The sequence below is a fragment of the Lactuca virosa genome, chromosome 1 (assembly GCF_052849685.1).
Source record: "Lactuca virosa cultivar CGN04683 chromosome 1, Lactuca_virosa_CGN04683_v6, whole genome shotgun sequence".
NCBI classification, from domain to species: Eukaryota; Viridiplantae; Streptophyta; class Magnoliopsida; order Asterales; family Asteraceae; genus Lactuca; species Lactuca virosa.
Window position 1 is genome coordinate 203033692 of NC_136426.1, and position 20468 is coordinate 203054159.

The 20468-nt window shown below is 37.7% G+C and overlaps 1 protein-coding gene across 2 annotated transcripts; it reads left to right on the forward strand.

Moving 5' to 3' along the window:
• Nucleotides 1–14775: 14775 nt before the first annotated feature.
• Nucleotides 14776–17840, forward strand: LOC145163923 (glycerol-3-phosphate dehydrogenase [NAD(+)] GPDHC1, cytosolic-like). Of its 2 annotated transcripts, XM_079082664.1 has the most exons (6): nucleotides 14776–14976; nucleotides 15051–15957; nucleotides 16030–16251; nucleotides 16340–16587; nucleotides 17225–17364; nucleotides 17551–17840. In XM_079082664.1, the coding sequence occupies exons 2-6, from the start codon at nucleotides 15111–15113 to the stop codon at nucleotides 17669–17671; spliced, it is 1578 nt and encodes a 525-aa protein (XP_078938790.1). In that variant the 5' UTR covers nucleotides 14776–14976; nucleotides 15051–15110; the 3' UTR covers nucleotides 17672–17840. The 2 variants fall into 2 exon arrangements, with proteins under 2 accessions (XP_078938790.1, XP_078938787.1); XM_079082661.1 differs by having other exon boundaries at nucleotides 14776–15957.
• Nucleotides 17841–20468: the final 2628 nt, after the last annotated feature.

Consider the following 20468-nt stretch of genomic DNA (forward strand, 5'->3'; position numbering starts at 1 on the left):
GAAAATGCCAAATTCCCAAAAGTACCCGGGCAATCTCGCATGCCCTCTATTTATAGGAGGGGAGATCCGGAGTCGGCCGAGAAGAGGCGGTGCCAGCGAGGGTTTGGACGCGACACGCGTCGCACATGCGAAGGCAGCAGGTGGCAGCCGCAGAGCGAGGCCAGGTGGAAGGTGCGAGCTTCGGACACGCGAAGGGCACGCGACACCCTCGGATTGGACCAGCGAAGCTCGGATAACTCAGCTGCTTCGGTGACTCAGCAGATCGGAACAAGGGCGATACGCGGCTTGCTTCGGTTGGGCCTCCCTTCGGTCGAATCAGAAGCGAGCACGTGGATACTGTTCATGCGAGGTGACTCATCCATTTCGGACACGTGGCACTCATACAGCGAAGGTGACGTGGCCTATGCGAAATTTCTCGGATTTTAAAATAATTTCTCGATTTTCGCGCCAAAACTTCTATAATCCATAACTTTCGCATACGAGCTCCGTTTTTGACGTTCTTTATATGCACGCGTAGGTAAAACTACGCTCTACAACTTTCGTTTAGACTTCGTCGGCTAATTTTGACTTTAATTATTAAATTATTATTTTTAACAGACCAGGACAGGAAATCCGTTAAAAATTCATAACTTCTTCATCCGAAATCCGTTTTCGCCAGACTTTTTACCGTTGTGCTACTAATGACGAGACCTTCGATTCTCGTTTAGGTCGTGTCAGCTAAAAATCTCTCGATCTAAAATTCGAGTTTTTAGCTGTCTACTGTTAAGCTGAAACTTCGAAAAATCATAACTTCCTCATACGAAGTCAGATTTGGGCGTTCTTTTTATAACTACTCTCGGTTTAACGAACACTACGAGTTTCGTTTAGATCACTAAGGCTAAAAAGTAGTTTATCAAAAACTCACTTTTTACGACATTCGGCCCCGTGCCGGTTTTGTCGCGAAACTTCGACAGGTCATAACTTCTTCGTTATAAATCGGATTTCGACATTCTTTATATATCTGTAATCCTTGTCACGCCCACTACAAGTTTCATAATAGATATCGGCTTTATATAAAATTTAATTTTTGACGCTCATTTTTATTCTTAATTAATTAAACCCTAATAATTAAGCATAAAACACATAATTCACATAAAATTCACATAATTCCTTTTCATTTCTTCTAAATGAGTTACAAAGGTTAACCTAGACCATTATGTCAATATTAATTCCTAGCCTAGAAACACGGGCGTTACACCTAGAAATCCTGGGTCAAGTTCATTATGGACTAGGATTCTCTTATTGGGCCCAAGAAACCCTAATTGGGTTCTAACTGGACCCACATTCATAAAACTTAACATTTTGGACCATGTGGGACTAAAAATGATTCCATTTACCCAAATGGGCCTTGTTGGGCCATAAATAATTTAATTAGCCCTAATGAGCCATAAACCTTTCTAAGTAGGCTTTATTGGGCCGAGAACCTTCACAAAGGCCCAATGGGCCGAAAAATAATTATTAGGCTTCCTAAAATCCAAACAAAGCCAATAATGGGCCCAAAACATTTCATCCTCATCTCTCCTTACCCAATTCTCGGCCCATTATGCATATAAACAAAAAAAAAAGAGAAAAAGGGAATTAATTTGCAAGTGACATATTATTGTTGCATGGTGGATTTCCATGCAACATCACCTCAGATCTCTCTCTCTTCTCTTGATATTCGGCCGAGACCTCCTCCCTCTCTCCACATCTCACTTCGAAAATTTATTCAAACTCCCTCTCAAGCTCAAGGAGAAACTCTCTCATTTCCTTTGCCATTTTCATGATCTTGGGTGAGACTCCAAGAAGTTTTTTTCACTAAGATCATCATCTTTGGTAAGTTCATACTTGGATCTATAGTTTAGTTTCTTGATTACTTCAAAAATCTCTTCTTAACTCATGCCATTTCGTGATCTTGGTTCTTAGGACCATCTAAGTTCAAAAATCATTCTCAAAAAGCTTCCTAGGGCCGATATCTTCTCACATCTTCACCAAAAACCGAGTCCAAACCTCAAAGTGAGTTCATACCCCCTTTTTTTCGGTTTTATCTTGTTTTGGGGGAGGATACAATCCATTATGTGTTAGATCTATGTATTTGTGCATGTTATGTGTGTTTATCTTGGTTTAAGTTGTGATTATTTGATGAAACACTATAGATCTCGAAAATTATAGCCAAAAGTTGTGATATGTGTAGCTAAAACACTTCAAACAACATACTATGAAGTTAGATGGGTTTAACATGTGAAGATCCATAAGAAGTTGAACAAAATCTTGAAAAATGGCCATTTTTGAACAAATAAACAAAAATATGAGATTTTATGACACTTTCGGTTCTACAAGGGCTAAAATGGTCTCATTTACATAAAAAAATTATTTTTTATAATACTCATAGTTTCCATGGGGCTAAAAGTGATTTTTTTCGCATAATGGGCCACAAGATGGGCCTTACGGTTTTCTTGGGCTTAAAGTGCAAAATTTTGGTTTTTGTGGACTAAAATGTCATTTTATACAAGTTTGTGTCGAAAATGTGAATTTACGGAATATAGGGGCTGAAAATGTCACATTCCTCGAATTTGGGCCAAAAATGTTATTTTTATAAAGTTTGGGCCGAAATTGTCATTTTTATCAAAAATGGGCTGAAAATGTAAATTCTCGTAATAAAAGAGACGAAAACAACAATTTAAATATATTTGGGCAAAAAATGTTAATATTTATGATTTTGGGCCAAAAATGAAGTTTTTACCAAAATGGGCCATAAAAGCTATTTTACTAGAATTAAGCCCATAAAAATGAAAATTCTTAGCCTTAAGGGACCTAAAGTGTCAAATTTTCCAAAAATGTGACTAAACTATATATTTTCCGTCTAATGGGCCAAAAATGTCACTATTACGAAAATTAAACCTTTTTATGTCATTCTGTTAAACTCTTAAACAAAAACAAACAATGAAATAATAACGATTGGACTAAAAACGTTGATAACATTTGATTGGGCCTAATACCCTTGTTACATGGCTAATGGGCCTTAGGGGCCATTTAAATGTATATTGGGCCTAAAATTTTCCATGACATGTTTATTGGACATTTATGATCCTTTTCCATGTTAAATTGGGTCTGAACTATGGAACACATGTTTATTGGGCCTTATGGGTCCATTTACATGTTAATTGGGCCTGGACTAAAAATCACATGCTTAGTGGACCTTAAGTGTCCCAATATATATTTGTTGAACTTCATGTACTCATATATATACTTTTGGATTTGAAAACTTAAAACAAACCTGTAAAAGTTATACTCGGTGTAGTACATTACTCGTGAACAAGTTAAGGATCTAGTGAGACTTGTCGGTTGAGACCCTTGAGTGTATGATCGTAGCCTGTAGTTATAACCAGAGTCTCCTAGAGGGAGAGTGGGAGTTTGTGTATAGATCTATACGGGGTGACACCCCACACCTGAGCTGTTCGCTACAGCTAGACTAGGCCAGTCTAGGGTGACAAACCTAACCTTCGACAAACCGGCGTCTGATACGCCATGACAGGCGAATTAGTCATTATTAAACATGGTTGTAACGGCTCACATATATATCAATACCATCTGAATATTACGGAATACAAATACAAATCGTGGCGACACAAAACGCACACACACTAATACTTGGTCTTAGGGTTTTAAGACTACAATACTTTTATAATCAGAAAATATCGGATTTTCTGGGGGAAAAATATTCATTTGCACACTGCCTTCAACTTACAACAAACATGATTTTTGGGAACTTATTCTTACATATTTTCTACAATGGAAACCACACATGCATTAATACTTGATTTGATACATCATTTTCAAACTCTTTTGCAGAAAATATCGGATTTTCTGGTGTTGTACTATCAATACAAAATTTTTCATTTAAAATACACTTATGAACTCACCAACATTGTTATGTTGACCGTTTTCAAAATAACTTGTATTCTCAGGAACTCGGTAAGCGGAAGAATCAACAAGAATATGGATTTTGTTTTGTGTACTGTTAAACATCTTACTTTGAATGTTACGGTCATGTAATTTAAAATGTTGTACTTGATGTGAACAATGACAGTTGTATTATATTATGCATGGTGATGATGATGTTATGTTTCATTTATATTCATTGTACTGATATTTCAAGATGAAGTCACGCACAAGCCCCCAGACGTTTCCACCGTCTGGTTCGGGGGTGTGACACCCCCGAACGTTTCCGCTGTCTGGTTCGGGGGTGTGACAATTACAGTCTATATTTGAACCAATATGATTCGCTAATTTTTGTTCTACAGATTCTCATCCGTAAACTGATAATGGACTTTTGATGCGTATATATGGTGACTTTGGCAACGGATAGGTAGAATGTGATGTAAGTTTTATATATATGTTATTAGTTAACAATTTAGTTAGGTTACTTACTCTATTTTATACATATGTTAATCGACAACACATCATGCTTTGTATTTTGTTGCTTCTAGAGCAAAGGTCAGATGATGTTCGGTGGACATTTGTACCGACAACTTTCAATACTGATGTAAAGGATTGGCATGGATGATGGATCTGTTTGCCTAAATTGTTCTGAATGTGATACGATATACTTGTGTTTCAATTATATTACCTAAGTCATAGTCATTCATGACAAAATGTTATCTGATGATTTGTTATTCCCAACCTTTTGTGCAAGTATACATCCCCATTAACATACAAGATGCCCACTAGTTTTTGAGGGTTTTGGATTTCCGGTTGTTCACTCTCATTATATATATGATAGTTATGAGTTGTTTGGTAGCCTCTTAATTGAAAATTTTAAGGGTTATGCTCTTAAAAATTCAGATTCACATTGTTGGATAACATCTTGTTATTTGCCACTTAATAAGAAAATACACTCTTATTTGGTCATACCTATGCATCTGAAAAGAAAAAAAAGACTGTGTTTCTTATTTTTTCCTAACCATAACCTTGTCACCATATTCTTTCCTTTCTTGTATCCGTCAAAAAACACCCACATCCATCTTCTGATGGAGTTTTGTAACTAAAAATGATAGCTTTTCTTATTACGATAATGGAAGCATTATTTAAAAGGGAAATTGTCAGAAAAGTTCCAATATTTTCAGAAAAGTTACACTTTAGTCTTAAGTTTTTTTTTTTGAACATAAAAGTCCCGATTATTTGTAAAAACACGATAATATGTCGTTTCCTGTTAAAAGAAAAAAAACTTTTTTGTTAATTTGAGTCAAAATGAAATAATCAGGACTTTTATGTTAAAAAAAAACTTGGGACTAAAGTGTAACTTTTTTGAAAATATTGAGACTTTTCTGACAATTTCCCTATTTAAAATAATTATTATTTTAAGACCGTTTAAAACAAACCCATCACAGATCCAATTACATGAGCTAAAAAATTATACTTTTTCTTATGATAACCTTTGGAGCCTATTATCCCAGTTGAAATTGGTGAGTTGAAGAAGATGGCAAAGAAAAAGAGTATCATCTTCTCTATTGGTATCCGCTAATAAGTTCAAGCCACCAAGAATACTAGTTCTCACTTGTATTTAGAACTTCTTAATCCTTAACAAATTAAACACGGTTTAGTCTTAAAATAGAAGCACTTAAAACCACCAACACTTTCAGTAGTCTTCTGAAGATATAAAATAGGAGATGGGGGAGTTTTGTTCTCGACAATGAGAGAAGAAAACCAAGTACCAACCTCAAATGAAAGCCTTTGCTTCTCTTGTATTCACACACAAGATAAAAGGACCATACCTTCATCATGGTCAAAGGTAAGGCTTATAAGGAGCATGATGTGTGTAAGAGTATGGAAAATAAGCAAACCTACCCATATTTGGGTGGTTTCGGCCAAAAACATAAGAGAGGAGAAGGGTGGTATGGTTTAAAATCCATCTAATCTTCCACATTTACATGTTTTAATCTAATAAACTCAAATAGGTCCAAAAACTTGTACATGACATATTAATTCATACCTTATAAGTTAATACTTTAAAAACACTCTTTGGAAAATAATCAAAATAATAATTTTTTCACTTTAAATACAAGAGTTGATAATATTTATTAATAATCGAATTCTAATAAATATTCAACAACTAACTACTTGCTAAATGTATGACCCTATAGAATCATATGTCAATTGGCAATATCATTCCAAAATGATTCTTAAGCATATAGATCCAACATCCTTTCATTTGCATCTCGTCGTACTTCACACTAGCACCGACCATTGTGCCGCCTTCTTCAAACATACCGTCGTGTGCCACCATTTGTTGGTACCAAAGTTCTTCAATCCTCCACGGACGACCTGATAATCGTCGCACAATTCCAACAATTCCTTTCCTTCATCGTCCTCACTGTTCTGTTGGTTCCCCGGCTTTCCTTCAGATGAATTCGAATTGTCCAGCACCTCCACACCCCCTTCCAAAGTTCCACCTTGGACAATAAAACTTGAAATGGTAGATGACGCCATCTCCGCCGGAAGCAACTCCTCTTCATCTTTATATTCTTCACAACAAAAACTCAATCAATCACATAAATAAATAAACAAAGCAGAAGGAAATAAATGAAAGCTTTTGGAGCGATTCCCCTTCGTTAATCGCCCCTTTAAAATGTACAAGAAAAGAGGCGATGGATGAATGTATAGAGTTTTGACACAACCAAGAAGAAGGGTTTGTTTATAGGGTCTCTGTTTAGGTTAGAGAAGAGTAGCGACAGTTGCGACGGAGAATGGTGTTGGTGGTGAAGAACCGTCTTTAGGATAATAAAGCTGGAAAATACATATTGGTGGAGAAGATAATGAAAGTAAGATAATGGAGGGATGAAATGCACGCAGCTCCAAAACGAAGCCGACGGCTCCAAAAGCAAGTTGGCTTAGAATTGTTACTATACATAAACCGACAATGGGTTTTAATAATATATATAATTGGATGATTTTATTATGATATTCCTATAGAAAGTAATTATTTTGTGTAATAAAACCTCCCATATTGGTCATTTTTATAATTTTTTTTCTATAAAATTTAATATATAAATCTTAGTTATCATCGTACAACGAATGAGAAGGTAAACGGGCAACAAGTTGCGCCGCTAAGACTTTTTGTATGGTAAAGCCAATTCTTATGAAGACTATATCCATAGATATAGGGGATATAACATTGTTATGCATGATCCGTTGTACTCTATTAAGAAGCTTTACCGCATCCGGCGCAAGGAAAGCAAACGTATCAAATGCATGTATAACTAGAGAAAACCTAGATCCAAAGCTATTAGGGTTGTATGTGCACCATAGGAGTGTTATAGTACTTAAAACCCAACATATTTTTGACCTTGCATAGGAGGGTTTGGGTTCCGTACTGGGGCGGTGTACGTCAGGTTCTGATGGATGAGGCCCACAAATCGAGGTTCTCCATCCATCCCGGGGCGACGAAGATGTATCGGGATCTTCACCCTGATTACTGGTGGCCCTGCATGAAGCGGGACATAGCTTGGTATGTGGAGCGGTGCTTGACTTGTAGGAAAGTCAAGGCCGAACACCAGCGACCTCACGGCAAGATGCAGTCGTTGGATATTCCCGTGTGGAAATGAGAAGATATCATTATGGATTTCATCATGAAGCTTCCCAAGACCGCATGTGGAGTAGATTCAATATGGGTCATCGTGGATTGGATGAACAAGAGTGCTCATTTCATCCCGATTCAGGAGAGTATATCGGCTGAGAAGCTAGCGGAGATCTACGCACGTGAGGTGGTGGCACGTCATGGAGTGCCAGTTTCGGTTGTGTCAGATCAAGATGTTCATTTAACTTCCAGATTTTGGAAGCGGTTTCACGACGATATGGGTAATCGTCTTCACTTCAGTACCACTTTCAACCCTCAGACTGACGGGCAGAGTGAGAGGACGATTCAGACTCTAGAGGACATGTTGCGTGCGTGTGTATTGGATTTTGGAGGCAGTTGGGATACATATCTTCCGTTAGAGGAATTTTCGTATAACAATAGCTACCATGCTAGAATAGATCGGCCTCCCTTTGAGATGTTCTACGGAAGGAAGTGTAGGACCCCAATCTGTTGGGGCGAGGTCGGTCAGAGAGTCATGGGGAGTACCGAAGTGGTACTCAAGACCACTGAGAAGATTCAACAGGTCCGGAGCAGGCTTCAGACTGCTCAGAGTCGGCAGAAAAGCTATGCCGACAAGCGCCATTCAGACATGGAGTTTCAGGTGGGCGACATGGTTCTCCTGAAGGTGTCACCTTGGAAAGGTGTCATCCGGTTCAGGAAGCGGGGAAAGCTGGGCCCCAGGTACATCGGTCCATTCAGGGTTTTGGCTCGGGTGGGCCGGGTTGCTTATCGTTTGGATCTTCCAACAGAGCTCAGCCAGATCCATAACACTTTTCATGTCTCCCAGCTGTGGAAGTGCTTAGTGGATGACTCCGCAGTTGTGCCTTTAGAGGATATACAGGTTGATGACAGCTTGAACTACATCGAGAGACCAGTAGCTATCTCGACAAGAAGACGAAGGAGCTGAGGAACAAGAGGGTAGAGCTGGTGAAAGTGCAGTGGCAGCACCTCAAGGTCTCGGAGTGGACTTGGGAGCCCGAGGAGAAGATGAAGGAGCACTGCCCGAAGTTATTTCTAGGTGCAGCAAACTTCGAGGACGAAGTCTGATTCAAGTGGGGGAGAATTGTAACATCCGTCACTTGAGGTAATATTTGTTTTAAAATATTTGTAATTTATTTGTTAGGCTATGGAATAATTAATGGATTATTGAGTGGACTTTAGCAAGTGGGCCGTTAGGATTGGGCTACCCGAAGACGTACGCTTGGCGTAAGTTTGGCGTACACGGGGCATAGTGCAACATTGGATGCGGGGGAGGAGGTGCGTACGCGCAGCGTACGCAAGCAGACTCAAAACCCTAATTTTTAGGGTTTAAGCCATATAAATACAACATTATGACTCAAACCCTAGCCTCCCTACCAGTCTCTCAACCTCAAAAACCCTAGATAGCCTCTCATTCTTCATCCTTGTGTGTTTTTGGCTTTGTGAAGTTCTTGGTGGTGTTTAGAAGCTTGAAAGGAGAAAGAAGAAGTTGAAGAAGAAGAACTTGAGTTGCTTGAGCTCAAGGATCCGAGATAACATCACCATTTGGCACTCATTTGAGGTAAAAAGCTTTTAACTTGCCTCATGAATTCTTAGATCTATGTTAATGGAGTTTTGGACGTTTTTAGGTCCCAATAATGGATTTTTATGGTTCAACTTCGTATCTAGGCTTAGGGTTGCCACCCTTAGTGCTATATGAGTCCCATTAGCAGTAAAGTTTTGATCTTTAAGGTCCTTTTGTGACCATGCATGAGTTCTAGTCATTTCCATGGAAGTTAGTTGCTATATTCCAAGTTTGGGTCCAATTGGTGGGTTGCAAGCCACCAAGTAATCGACTTTATGATTTAAGACATGTTAATGGACTCAGATATGTAATTTGGACTTATGGTATGGAAGGATTAACCACTTTTGAGGAATATGGCTTAACAGGGTAGTACATTGGACGTACAAGCCAGTACGCACAGTGTACATGCCATGCAGTCTGTACGCTTAGCGTATAGAGAAGTACGCCCTGCGTACTCACAGTTTTGGGCTTCACAACATTTGGGCCTCGAGTTGGGTCAAACTTTGGACTTCTTAGCTTTTGGGCCTTTATCGGCCATCAGGAGTCAGTTATTGGGCCAAGGTCATGTTTGGGCTTAAGGGAAGGCCCATTTGAGGAGTTGGGCCCAATTTAGAAAATTGGGCCATTAGTGGGCTTGGAAAGATTAGATGGAATTGGGCATTGGATATGGATCAAAGTAGATCAGGGGTAAAATGGTCATTTTACCCTAAGAAGGATTATTGGATTTTGACCAAGTGTTGTTGTGATATTGATAGTCGGGGAGTCGTTGGAGCAGTCGTTAGAGATTCCTTACCGTGAGATTTCGCATTCAACTTTGCGAGGTGAGTTTCCTCCTGTAGGAATGGGTCGAAGGCACCAATGCCAACCCGTTTATGTATGCTAGTATATTCCGGACTAAGGTCCGATGTCGGGCAATCCGACCCGATGTAGGTTTATATGTTTCCGGACTTCGGTCCGATGCCGGGGAAAGCCCGAGGAATGTTTGTATGCTTGATACTTCGTGATTCTTGCATGTTCTTGTTTTATATGTTCCGGACTTCGGTCCGATGCCGAGGAAAGCCCGATGAATGTTTATATGTTTATGTTATATTCTTCCGGATTTCAGTCCGATGCCGGGCGGGGCCCGATGAATGTTTACTTGTTTATGTTATGTGATTATGTTTATATGTATATGTTGATATGTTATATGTATACCAGATTTCGGTCCGATGTCGGGCGGGGCCCGATGCCGAACTTCGGTCCGATGCCGGGCGGGGCCCGATGTAGCGGGCAAGGCCCATGTTATGTTATTATGTGATTATGTGATTATGTGTATGGTATGTGGTAGTTTGGGGAGACTCACTAAGCTTCGTGCTTACAGTTTTCAGTTTTGGTTTCAGGTACTTCCGGTAGCAAGGGGAAGAGCTCGGGATGGCTGCAGTGCACACACCATGATTTTAGCCTGGGATGTTTTTACTCTGATATGTTTGACAGATGTTTATGATTTTTTGAGAAACAATGACTTCTGATTTGCATGTGATGTTTGATAACTATGGTTTTATTAATAATTAAAAACAAAATTTTTGGACCATATTTTTGGGATGTTTCACAATACTACCTTCCACACCTACCTGTACATTCCCCAAGGCCATACCTGATATCCCTAATTCATCCAACCACAAATTATGAACCACAAACACAACACTAACTCAGATCCTAGACTATTCTAGGATTTCTCAATCCTTACCGAACCAGAAACTCAAATCAATCATAGCAGGTTGCCCTATGCATGCAAGTTATACACAAAGAGAATCACATAGATTGTCAAATATAGCTTCTACCCTAAACCACAACCAGACAAGGAACATGAATAAGGCAGATCCCCTCATTCTAGGGCTATGCAATCCTAGGCATGTACAACTTTGAAAGCATACACTTAGAAAATAATCCATTCAACATCAATTTCCATATATACTATAGCATGAGTAAAACATTGGGAACACTTACTTGAACTCGGCCGATTACACGTATTGCACTCTCCCCTTTTACTTACAAAAATCATTCTCAAGAAAATTTTAACTTTTGGTTTCTTTTTGAAAAACAAATTTTCCATTTCCTCAGTTTGAGTTCTGACACACCCAAGAGTGTGCCCGAATCTCTCAAACCATCGCTCCGATACCAACTTGCAACAGCCCAAAATTTCAAGTAAAAATTTTAATTTAATTAATAGAAATTCCCATTTAATATTTACAAGTTCCAATCACATTTATTCCCACGATTAAAACACATAATCATATTATCCAGAAAGATCAGAGTGTCCATGAAAACTAATGGAGAAAAATACTAGAGAGTGCATGCTGCGCCATCACACCGGGCCCTTTGCCCTTAGATCCCGAAGTACCTGAAACAACCAACAAATTGTAAGCTAATTCTTAGTGAGTTCCCCAAAACATACCCAACCATATATCCACACAATGCCATGCAAACATACACATAAGGATGTCATGGACTCCCTGCATGGTCTTTATCCGGAATGCCATGGGCTACCCCTATGGTCTTACACCCGTGGGCCATGGGATCCCCCATGGTCTTAACCATTTTGTCGTGGGTTCCCCCACGGTCTTTACATAAACACATAACACAACAAATAACACATTCAATGCACATACAACTATTAAAGCTTCATAATAAATATGGGTCTGCCTTGGTGCCTTCGACCCATTAGTATGATGAAGAGACTCACCTCAGTCTGTTGAACACAAAAGCTGCTCTCCTAACAGTCTAATACCTCACACTGAACAATGGAACAAATAACCCTAATTAGGATTATAACTCATCTTAGTCAAAGAGTCCAAAGACCTAAGCCTAAGTCCTTTCATGATGGCCCAAAAGTCTTTCCTTTACTGATGGGCCTAGGATCCAAGATAAAAGCTATTAATGGGCCACATGGCCCTATAAGTACGACCCAAAACCGAATAACAGCCCACCAACCCTAAATGGGACCAGACCTAAAACAGAATAAGGCCCAAAAAGCTCATAAGTCCACATGAAGCCCAAACCCATCTGGGGTGCGTATGCCCAACGTACCACTCCAGTACGCTTAGCGTACTGAGCCTCTTGCATGTACGCTCAGCGTACAAAAGGTTATGCCCGACGTACAAACAGAAGATGCACCAACGACCATTAAGTGCTTAATACTTGGAATTTCAATGTCCAATTTCAAATTTGAGCTCATTAATATGTCCTAAGGCATAAAGTTGGAAACTTTATGCCCTTGCATGCCATAAGCGACTCCAAAACATTATTCTTCTCATTAAGGCTTCATATAAGACCTCAAACCCATGCATGGAATCTAAACAACCTTCAATACGACACCTTTATGCATCTAGCATGCTCAAAGAGCTTAGATCTAACCATCCTAGTCTCTGGAGTTTCTCAACTCATAAGAGAAGGTCCAAGAACCAAAAAGGGACTCCATAACAAAACTTTAGCTCAAACTAACAAAAGAGATGACAAGGTTATGACTTTATACCTCCAGAAGTTCCTTAAGATGAACTTGATGCAGGATCTAGAAGCTCAATGACACCCAAGACTTGATCACCACCTTCTCCCTCTTGAATGCCCTCTAAAATGGCCACCAAAACACTCCTTAAGCTCAAGAATCACACTCACAAGAAAATATGAGGTTAAGGGACGAAATGAGGCTATGGAGGCTGATTAGGGTTTGGTTCAAATGGTGAAAAGGTTGCTTAAATAAGTCACAAGTCCGAAAATTAGGGTTTTGGCCATCTGCCACGTACGCCCCGCGTACGTGGTTCACCTCCGCAATCAATCCTCCTTAGTACGCTAAGCGTACTCATAAGTACGCCCAACGTACGAAAGGGACCAATTTTGCAATGAAATTTCATTTAAAGGGTTGAAGGGTAAGTACATGGATTGGAATGTTACATATAATTAGACCATTTTTTAATAAAAACCCAACAAGCATTAGTCCTTAAAAATATATTATAAGAAAGCCTGTTTCTTATCAAATGAGCTATAAGTATCTTTAGGGGTCATTTGATAGTTTCTAACTGGGTTAGAACTGACTGGGTTAGAAGTTCTAACTACTTCTAACGAAACTTGTTGTTTGATTTTTCATATGATTGAATGTACAAAATAACTATATTACCCTCGAACAACATTTTTTATAATAATTCCTTGGGTCATTTGTAGACACACACATGAAAACATATATTTGATTCAACATTTAGAACCAAACATACACATAATATTTTTGTACCCAAAATACCTTTACTCATCAAAATGCCACAAATAAAAAAAATCAATACATCAACAAAACGACCACACATACATGATTTTTATGCCCAATATACCGTTGCTCAACATGACAACCAAAATGACCAAACAAGGCGTCCCAGAAGGTTTCTTGTTCATAAGACGATGGAGGAAGGAGGCGTTGTGGAGGCGGAGGAACATCTACACAACAATCTTTTGTTCTTGTGTTGCGATGGGTAGGGCAAAACGGGCATACTAACTTTTGTTCCCAATCCTTGCCATTTCACTTGTGGATATGCGTGGGAATAAACCCCATGCCCGATGGGGAACCCGAAACCCACACCCGTTTTGACTGGGGAATCCCCAAGTTGACCGGGGATAGGGATGAGGATGGGGAATCCTCGAATAAAAAAATAGGGATGGGGATACCCCTAATCCCCGACCCTGGACCCGCCCCTAATATATATATATATATATATATATATATATATATATATATATATATATATATATATATATATAATACAAAATATATATTTATAGTACAATTTATAATACATAAAATTTGATCAAAGTAACCTAACTCATTAGTAATTACTTGGTTGAAATTATATATATATTTTTGTCTAATTTAAACTCGTGTATAATTATTTTTTCTATTTGGTTTATCTATTTTACGTCTAATATCACGATGATAATTTTTTTTCTACTTGATTTTGCATGTTTTTATTTAAATTTGGTAGAATTTTTTTTATGCAATCTATGAATATTTTTATATTTTGTAAAATCTTTAAACTTATACTGGTAAAATTGAAATTTAGAGTTTTTTTTTACATAAAAGTTTTCATATTAAAAGAGAAAAATAAATCCCTAATTCCCTGCTGGGGATCCCCAGTCCCCATTGGGGGTGGAGATGAGAGTTTATTTATATTTTCCGATGGAGATGGGGATGAGGATTGCAATGAGAATTCGGGGATGGGGATTGGGGTCCCATGTATTCCCTGCCCCCGTTACCATCTCTACTTGTGGACAGAGTTAGATGAAATCATCGGATCAAACATTCACTTTAGACCAAGTCTAATCTCTTAAATGTCATAACAAACATGTTGAATCAGATTTTTGGACCCGCTCCTCACTTGAACCCGGTCCATACTTAAACACAACCTTAGTGTCTTACAAATGAACCATAAGTGATACGATTTACCATATCAAGCCATTAGGCATTAACCCTTAAAAATAAATCATAAACATCAATATAAAGGACCAATAAGTAATTACCTCAAACTTGAGAGGAATTCTCTGAAATTTGGACAAACTTAACATTTTGGACAACACGTTGGAAACACCGCCATGGGACTTTATCCCCCTTGATGAGTTCGAAACGTGAAAACTAAATTGGTTCTTCGTTTTTTTGCAAGCAAAAACAAAGTTCTGTTAGGAATTCGTCAAAAAATTGGCTCGCAAATCCTTCGAAAGGGTTTCTCAATCCCACACGAAACAAACAAACGCAAAACCTACATTGGTATGTAACTTCTCACCACTTTCCTCAATATCAATCAACGTGTGAAGTCTGATGGATTTCGAGTTCAATTTCAGACTTTCAGCCGTTTCAAACTGAATTCCCTGATGGGTTTACTTCAGCCGACCTTCTTGTAGATGTTAAACGTGTTACATTTATTGCAAAACACGTATTCACCTCCACCGTTGTACTTTTCGTCGTTTTCTTATAGAAATCATACACCATCATTTCTAATCGAAGATCTCACTCGATACAAATCAACCCAAACCCCAATTCAGAAAAATCAAATTCATCGAGGTTTGTGCAAGAAAACGATGGTCGGAGCAGAAATCGATGGATCGGCCTCGACGAACAATGCTTACGCTAATGGATTAGTCCAAATCAACAACGGGTCTCTAGAGGAAAAACTCGACGAGCTTCGTAACCTATTGGGTAAAACAGACGACGATCCTTTAAGAATCGTGAGCGTTGGAGCCGGTGCTTGGGGCAGTGTGTTTGCAGCAATGTTACAAGATGGTTATGGTCATCTTCGAGATAAAGTTCAAATCAGGATCTGGAGACGAGCAGGTAGGTCAGTCGATCGAGCCACATCACAACATTTATTCGATGTAATCAACTCACGAGAAGACGTGTTAAGACGATTGATTAGAAGATGTGCGTATTTGAAATACGTTGAAGCAAGATTAGGCGATCGAGTATTGTACGCAGATGAGATTTTGAAAGATGGGTTTTGTTTGAATATGATCGATACTCCACTTAGTCCATTGAAAGTAGTAACGAATCTACAGGAAGCTGTTTGGGATGCTGATATTGTCATCAATGGATTACCATCAACTGAAACTCATCAAGTTTTTCAAGAGATTAGTAAGTATTGGAAGGAAAGAATTACAGTTCCTATTATAATCTCTTTATCGAAAGGTATCGAAGCTGAATTGGAACCTGAACCCCATATAATCACTCCCACTCAGATGATTAGTAGATCAAGTAAGATTCATGTTTCTTTACTATTTCATTTCGTTAATTTCCCCAATTTTTAATAACGATTATGTTCAACAGCTGGAATTTCAATGGAGAACATTTTATATCTTGGAGGCCCTAATATCGCATCAGAGATTTACAACAAAGAATACGCAAATGCAAGAATTTGTGGATCAGAAAAATGGAGGAAGCCATTAGCGAAGTTCTTAAGGCAACCACATTTCATCGTGTGGGATAATGGTGATCTTGTCACTCATGAAGTCATGGGTGGGTTGAAGAATGTCTACGCCATTGGAGCTGGTAAGATTTAGGATATATGAGGGGCAAATTAGTAAAATATGAAATAATTCTTTTATTTAATATTTACTTTGCAACTTTGATTTTACAGGTATGGTAGCATCTTTAACGAATGAGAGTGCAACTAGCAAATCGGTGTATTTTGCACATTGTACATCTGAAATGATATTTATAACTCATCTTTTGGCTAAAAATCCGGAAAAGTTAGCGGGCCCACTTTTAGCAGATACATATGTGACATTATTAAAAGGTCGTAATGCATGGTATGGTCAAAAGTTGGCTAATGGAGAATTAACTCTTGATATGGGTGATAGCATTAAGGGGAAGGGTATGATTCAGGTTAGTTTTTTTTTCTCTGTTACTTTTTTAAAATCTCATTGGGACAAATTTTTAAAAAAAGTTGGGATTCAGACTGTGATTGGTGCGCCATAGCTAGCTGATATGCTAGCTTATTTTTTGAGCTTTTTTAAGTTGTGATGTTTGGCAAACCAAAAAACAGCTTATAAGCTAGCTTTTTAAAAAGCTACTTAGACTAGCTTTTTAGAAGCTTTTTTAAAATTTTCCAAATGTACCCTTTACTTAATTATAGAAACACATTTTGTTAAATGTCATTTTATATTTTTCAGTTAGTTTTACCAAATGACATTTTTTATCAGCTAGCTTTTTATTTAACAGTTAGCTTTTCAGCTAGTACTCTCTTTTTGCCGTAATTTTGTCTGTTAAGTCGTTATTTCTGTATTAAGTCAAAAAGAAACAGTCATATGTATAACTTAATGGATTAGATGATGTTTCTTTATACATAAAGTTTGTTTTTTTTCTTTCTTTGGACAGAATGAACTGTCTGAATGTGAGTAAATGACCATTTTACCTTTCTGTTTCGAGTGACGTTTTTAAGAAACTTATAGATGTAATGAAGAATATCATTAAATATTTATCTTGTAACATGTATGAACATTGTATATTTTTTATATTTCAGGGAATTTCAGCAGTGAAAGCATTTTATGAGCTACTTAGTCAATCTCATTTAAGCATCCTTCATCCAGAAGAGAAAAAGCCTGTTGCTCCAGTTGAGCTTTGTCCCATTTTGAAAACCCTCCACAAAATTCTAATTTCAAGGTAAACCCTTATATATTTGGATGATATTGCTATAATCATGTGGATTTTTCAAAACAATGTTTTAATAAAAATAAACAATGGTTGGATGATGCTATAGTTAAAAGTAGTAAACAAATGAATAAAAGTATATTGTTATATCTTGCAATATTTATTCGACTATTTGATGTTTTTGTTATATTTTTTTAGGGAGGTTCCTACACAAGCTATTCTTCAAGCATTGAGAGATGAAACAATGAATGATCCTCGAGATCGAATTGAAATGGCTCAAACTCATGCTTTTTACATGCCTTCACTCTTGGGGCAGTAGTTTTTTTTTGTTTGTTCAAAGTTTTGACTTTTTGACTGTTGATTATGTAATATTTTTGTTTGAGTTTGTTCTATAGATGAACTTTGTTACTTGTGTTTCTTGTAAAATTTGTTATTAAGGATGTGTACTTTGAAAATTTACAAAAGTCATATCGTATTGTTTCTTTTAATTTTTATTTCTTTTTAGGATACTCTACTTCGAAAATTTTAACCAATTATAGGAGAGCAAATCTGTTAGTATCTTGAAGAGATTGCAAATGATGGGTACTTTTTTTTTCTTTTTCTTTTTCATTGACAATGTTGTAATGGAAAAAATATATATAAATAAGATTTTATAGTAAACAAAGTAATGGAAGGATGTTGATGCAATGCATTTTGATTTTTGATAAGAAAATTACTAGGAAGCTAGAAAAAGTAATAAGATAATTGCAATTGGGTTTTGCAACTAAACAACTTGGCGTGTTCGCGTGTCCCTTGTTTATAATATACAACATAACAGAATGATATGTGAATTGCATTAATACAATGTATGTAAGGTTTTGTTATTGCATATGAAACTCATTTTCGAAAAGAACTTCTAAGAAGAACAAGTATGAGACTTGAACAACAAAATGGAGTCTGTTTTTATTTGGACTGTTGACACCATGGAAGTAAGCTCTTCTCCCATGTATCCTGCTTTTGAATTATACAAGCAAAAAACTACTTTGTCAAGTTCGAAACACAAGGATAAATGTATTCCAAATTTTGAGTCATATTGGTATATGACCTATTTCGAGGAAGTAATGAAAGTAGGATATCCTCATAGCTATCTTGTGTTATTAAATTATAAAACCAAAAAAACGTTTACAGGCTAAAAATGTCATACTATGAATATGTTCGGAACTCTTATACGAATCATGTTAAAATTTAGGAACAAGTTTGATATTCATCTATGTTGGTGATTTTAGTGTCACCATGTCATTTTAAGTAACTGGAACTAACATGTGAGCTAAGGGGCTTCATGATTTGTACTCTAATATATGTACGGGGTTGTGCGGAGTGCACGCATGTATAAGATCGAATCAGAAGCCGGTTCGACGACTAGTCGGGGTCCGGGGGCAGCGCCCCTTTGGCGGGGTCTAGGGGCAGCGCCCCTAGCGGGGTCCAAGGGGCAGAGCCCCTGGCTGGGGTCCCGCTGGATTATCCTAATGGAAAACTCAATTTCTTGAGGGAACATAATGGAAAACTCAATTTCTTGAGGGTGATGTTAGGTGCATTTTGTGCACCTTTTTGCACAACCTTTAGCCCTTTGTATGTATGTTTTTAGCTTAATTGTTCTTTCCTTTTTCTTGCATTTCATCATATTCATGTTAGTCTCTAGAACAACCTTATTTGCACACTTTCATGTCTTTTTCAGGTAAACCGGAGCTTGGAATGCGCTTTGGGAGGTGCCGGGAAGCATTGGTAAAGATTTCGGGATGATCGGGCGAAGAACGAAAAAGTTGGAAAAATCAAGTTTGGATTCGACGTCAGAGGGGAACACGGGCCGTGTCAGATTTACTCTATGTCCAACACGGGCCGTGTTCACCAAAATGTGAGCTGTTGACCATGCTGAACACGGGCCGTGTTCGACCGAGAAACCAACTTTTGGCAGTATTTCCTATTTTTAATATTACGGGTTAAGGGTCATTTTTACACAAACACAACATATCAGAGCACCATTGGAGAGGAGAATTCGAAGGTTTTTGCAAGGGTTTGTCCGTTAATCATTTGGAAACATTAATTCTCGTTTTTGTAAGTTGTAATTACACTTAATTTCATCTTTTAGACTTGTGATCTTGTTCTAGCCATGTGTGGCTAGAACCCTAACTTCTCCAATTTCATGTTTTGACTTTTTGGTTGTGAATCAAATCATATGACCTGATGTTTGTGTTTAATTTCTATCTAGTGAAATTGATTTTACTTCAATCGAATGTTTGATTCTAATAATAATTCTTATTGGCCATTTGAATTGGGGTTAGGTCATTCAAGTTATTCATTTTGCAAAATCCGTAATTGTTTTGTGAATTGAACTAAGTAACAAGCATTAAATTGATTTCTTATGAATGAATTTAGTGTAAATCTTTTCACACATTCTTACACTCCCGAGCTTGTGAGGAGTATTGGGTGTTGTTGGGAACATTCACAATAAGCTTAATGCAATCTTTTAATCTACTTCTAAGAGCTTGTTTAGATTAGGTTAATAAGGTTAGGATTAATCAAAGAGCTTGTTTTGATTGATTAATGTGGTGAATGGAAAGTGTTAGAGCTTGTTAACACTTTCAAGTACCAACTTCGATAGAATGAAACAAATGTCTTGTCATCTTTGATTCACATTGCTGGATTGTCATACATGGAGTTGGAGTCCTTACAAAAATCTGAACTTAATTCATTGGTTTAGTTGTTTACTCCTGTTTTAAATTGATTTGCTACATCATTACACTCAAACCCCCCCTCTTTACTGTTGGTGACCATAGTACCTTGCGCAAAGAGGTATAGACTAATTATCCCGTGTCTCTGTGGATCGACCCTGCTTGCCTTGTACTATTTTTCTAGTGCAATAGAGTAGTGTACTTGGAGTCATTTGTACCCCTTTATTTGTTGGGTTTGACACGCCTAACACGTGATTATGGTAAAACTAACGAAACTCGTTAGTTTTGGTATCCCTAATCCGGATTAATATTACTTGCTTCCAAAGCAACTAATGACGTCCCAACCCTAATGAAACCCTAATCTTGTTTAATATATAAACAACTCTTCCTTTCCAGAAGGTGGAGACG

What these genes read in the sequence shown, in the direction of transcription:
- LOC145163923 (XM_079082661.1), top strand. Translation starts at nt 15,111, where the DNA reads ATGTTAAACGTGTTACATTTATTGCAAAACACGTATTCACCTCCACCG. An exon ending in TCAGATGATTAGTAGATCAA is followed by an intron (nt 15,958 to 16,029) that starts GTAAGATTCATG and finishes TATGTTCAACAG; the next exon opens with CTGGAATTTCAATGGAGAAC. An exon ending in CACAAAATTCTAATTTCAAG is followed by an intron (nt 17,365 to 17,550) that starts GTAAACCCTTAT and finishes ATATTTTTTTAG; the next exon opens with GGAGGTTCCTACACAAGCTA.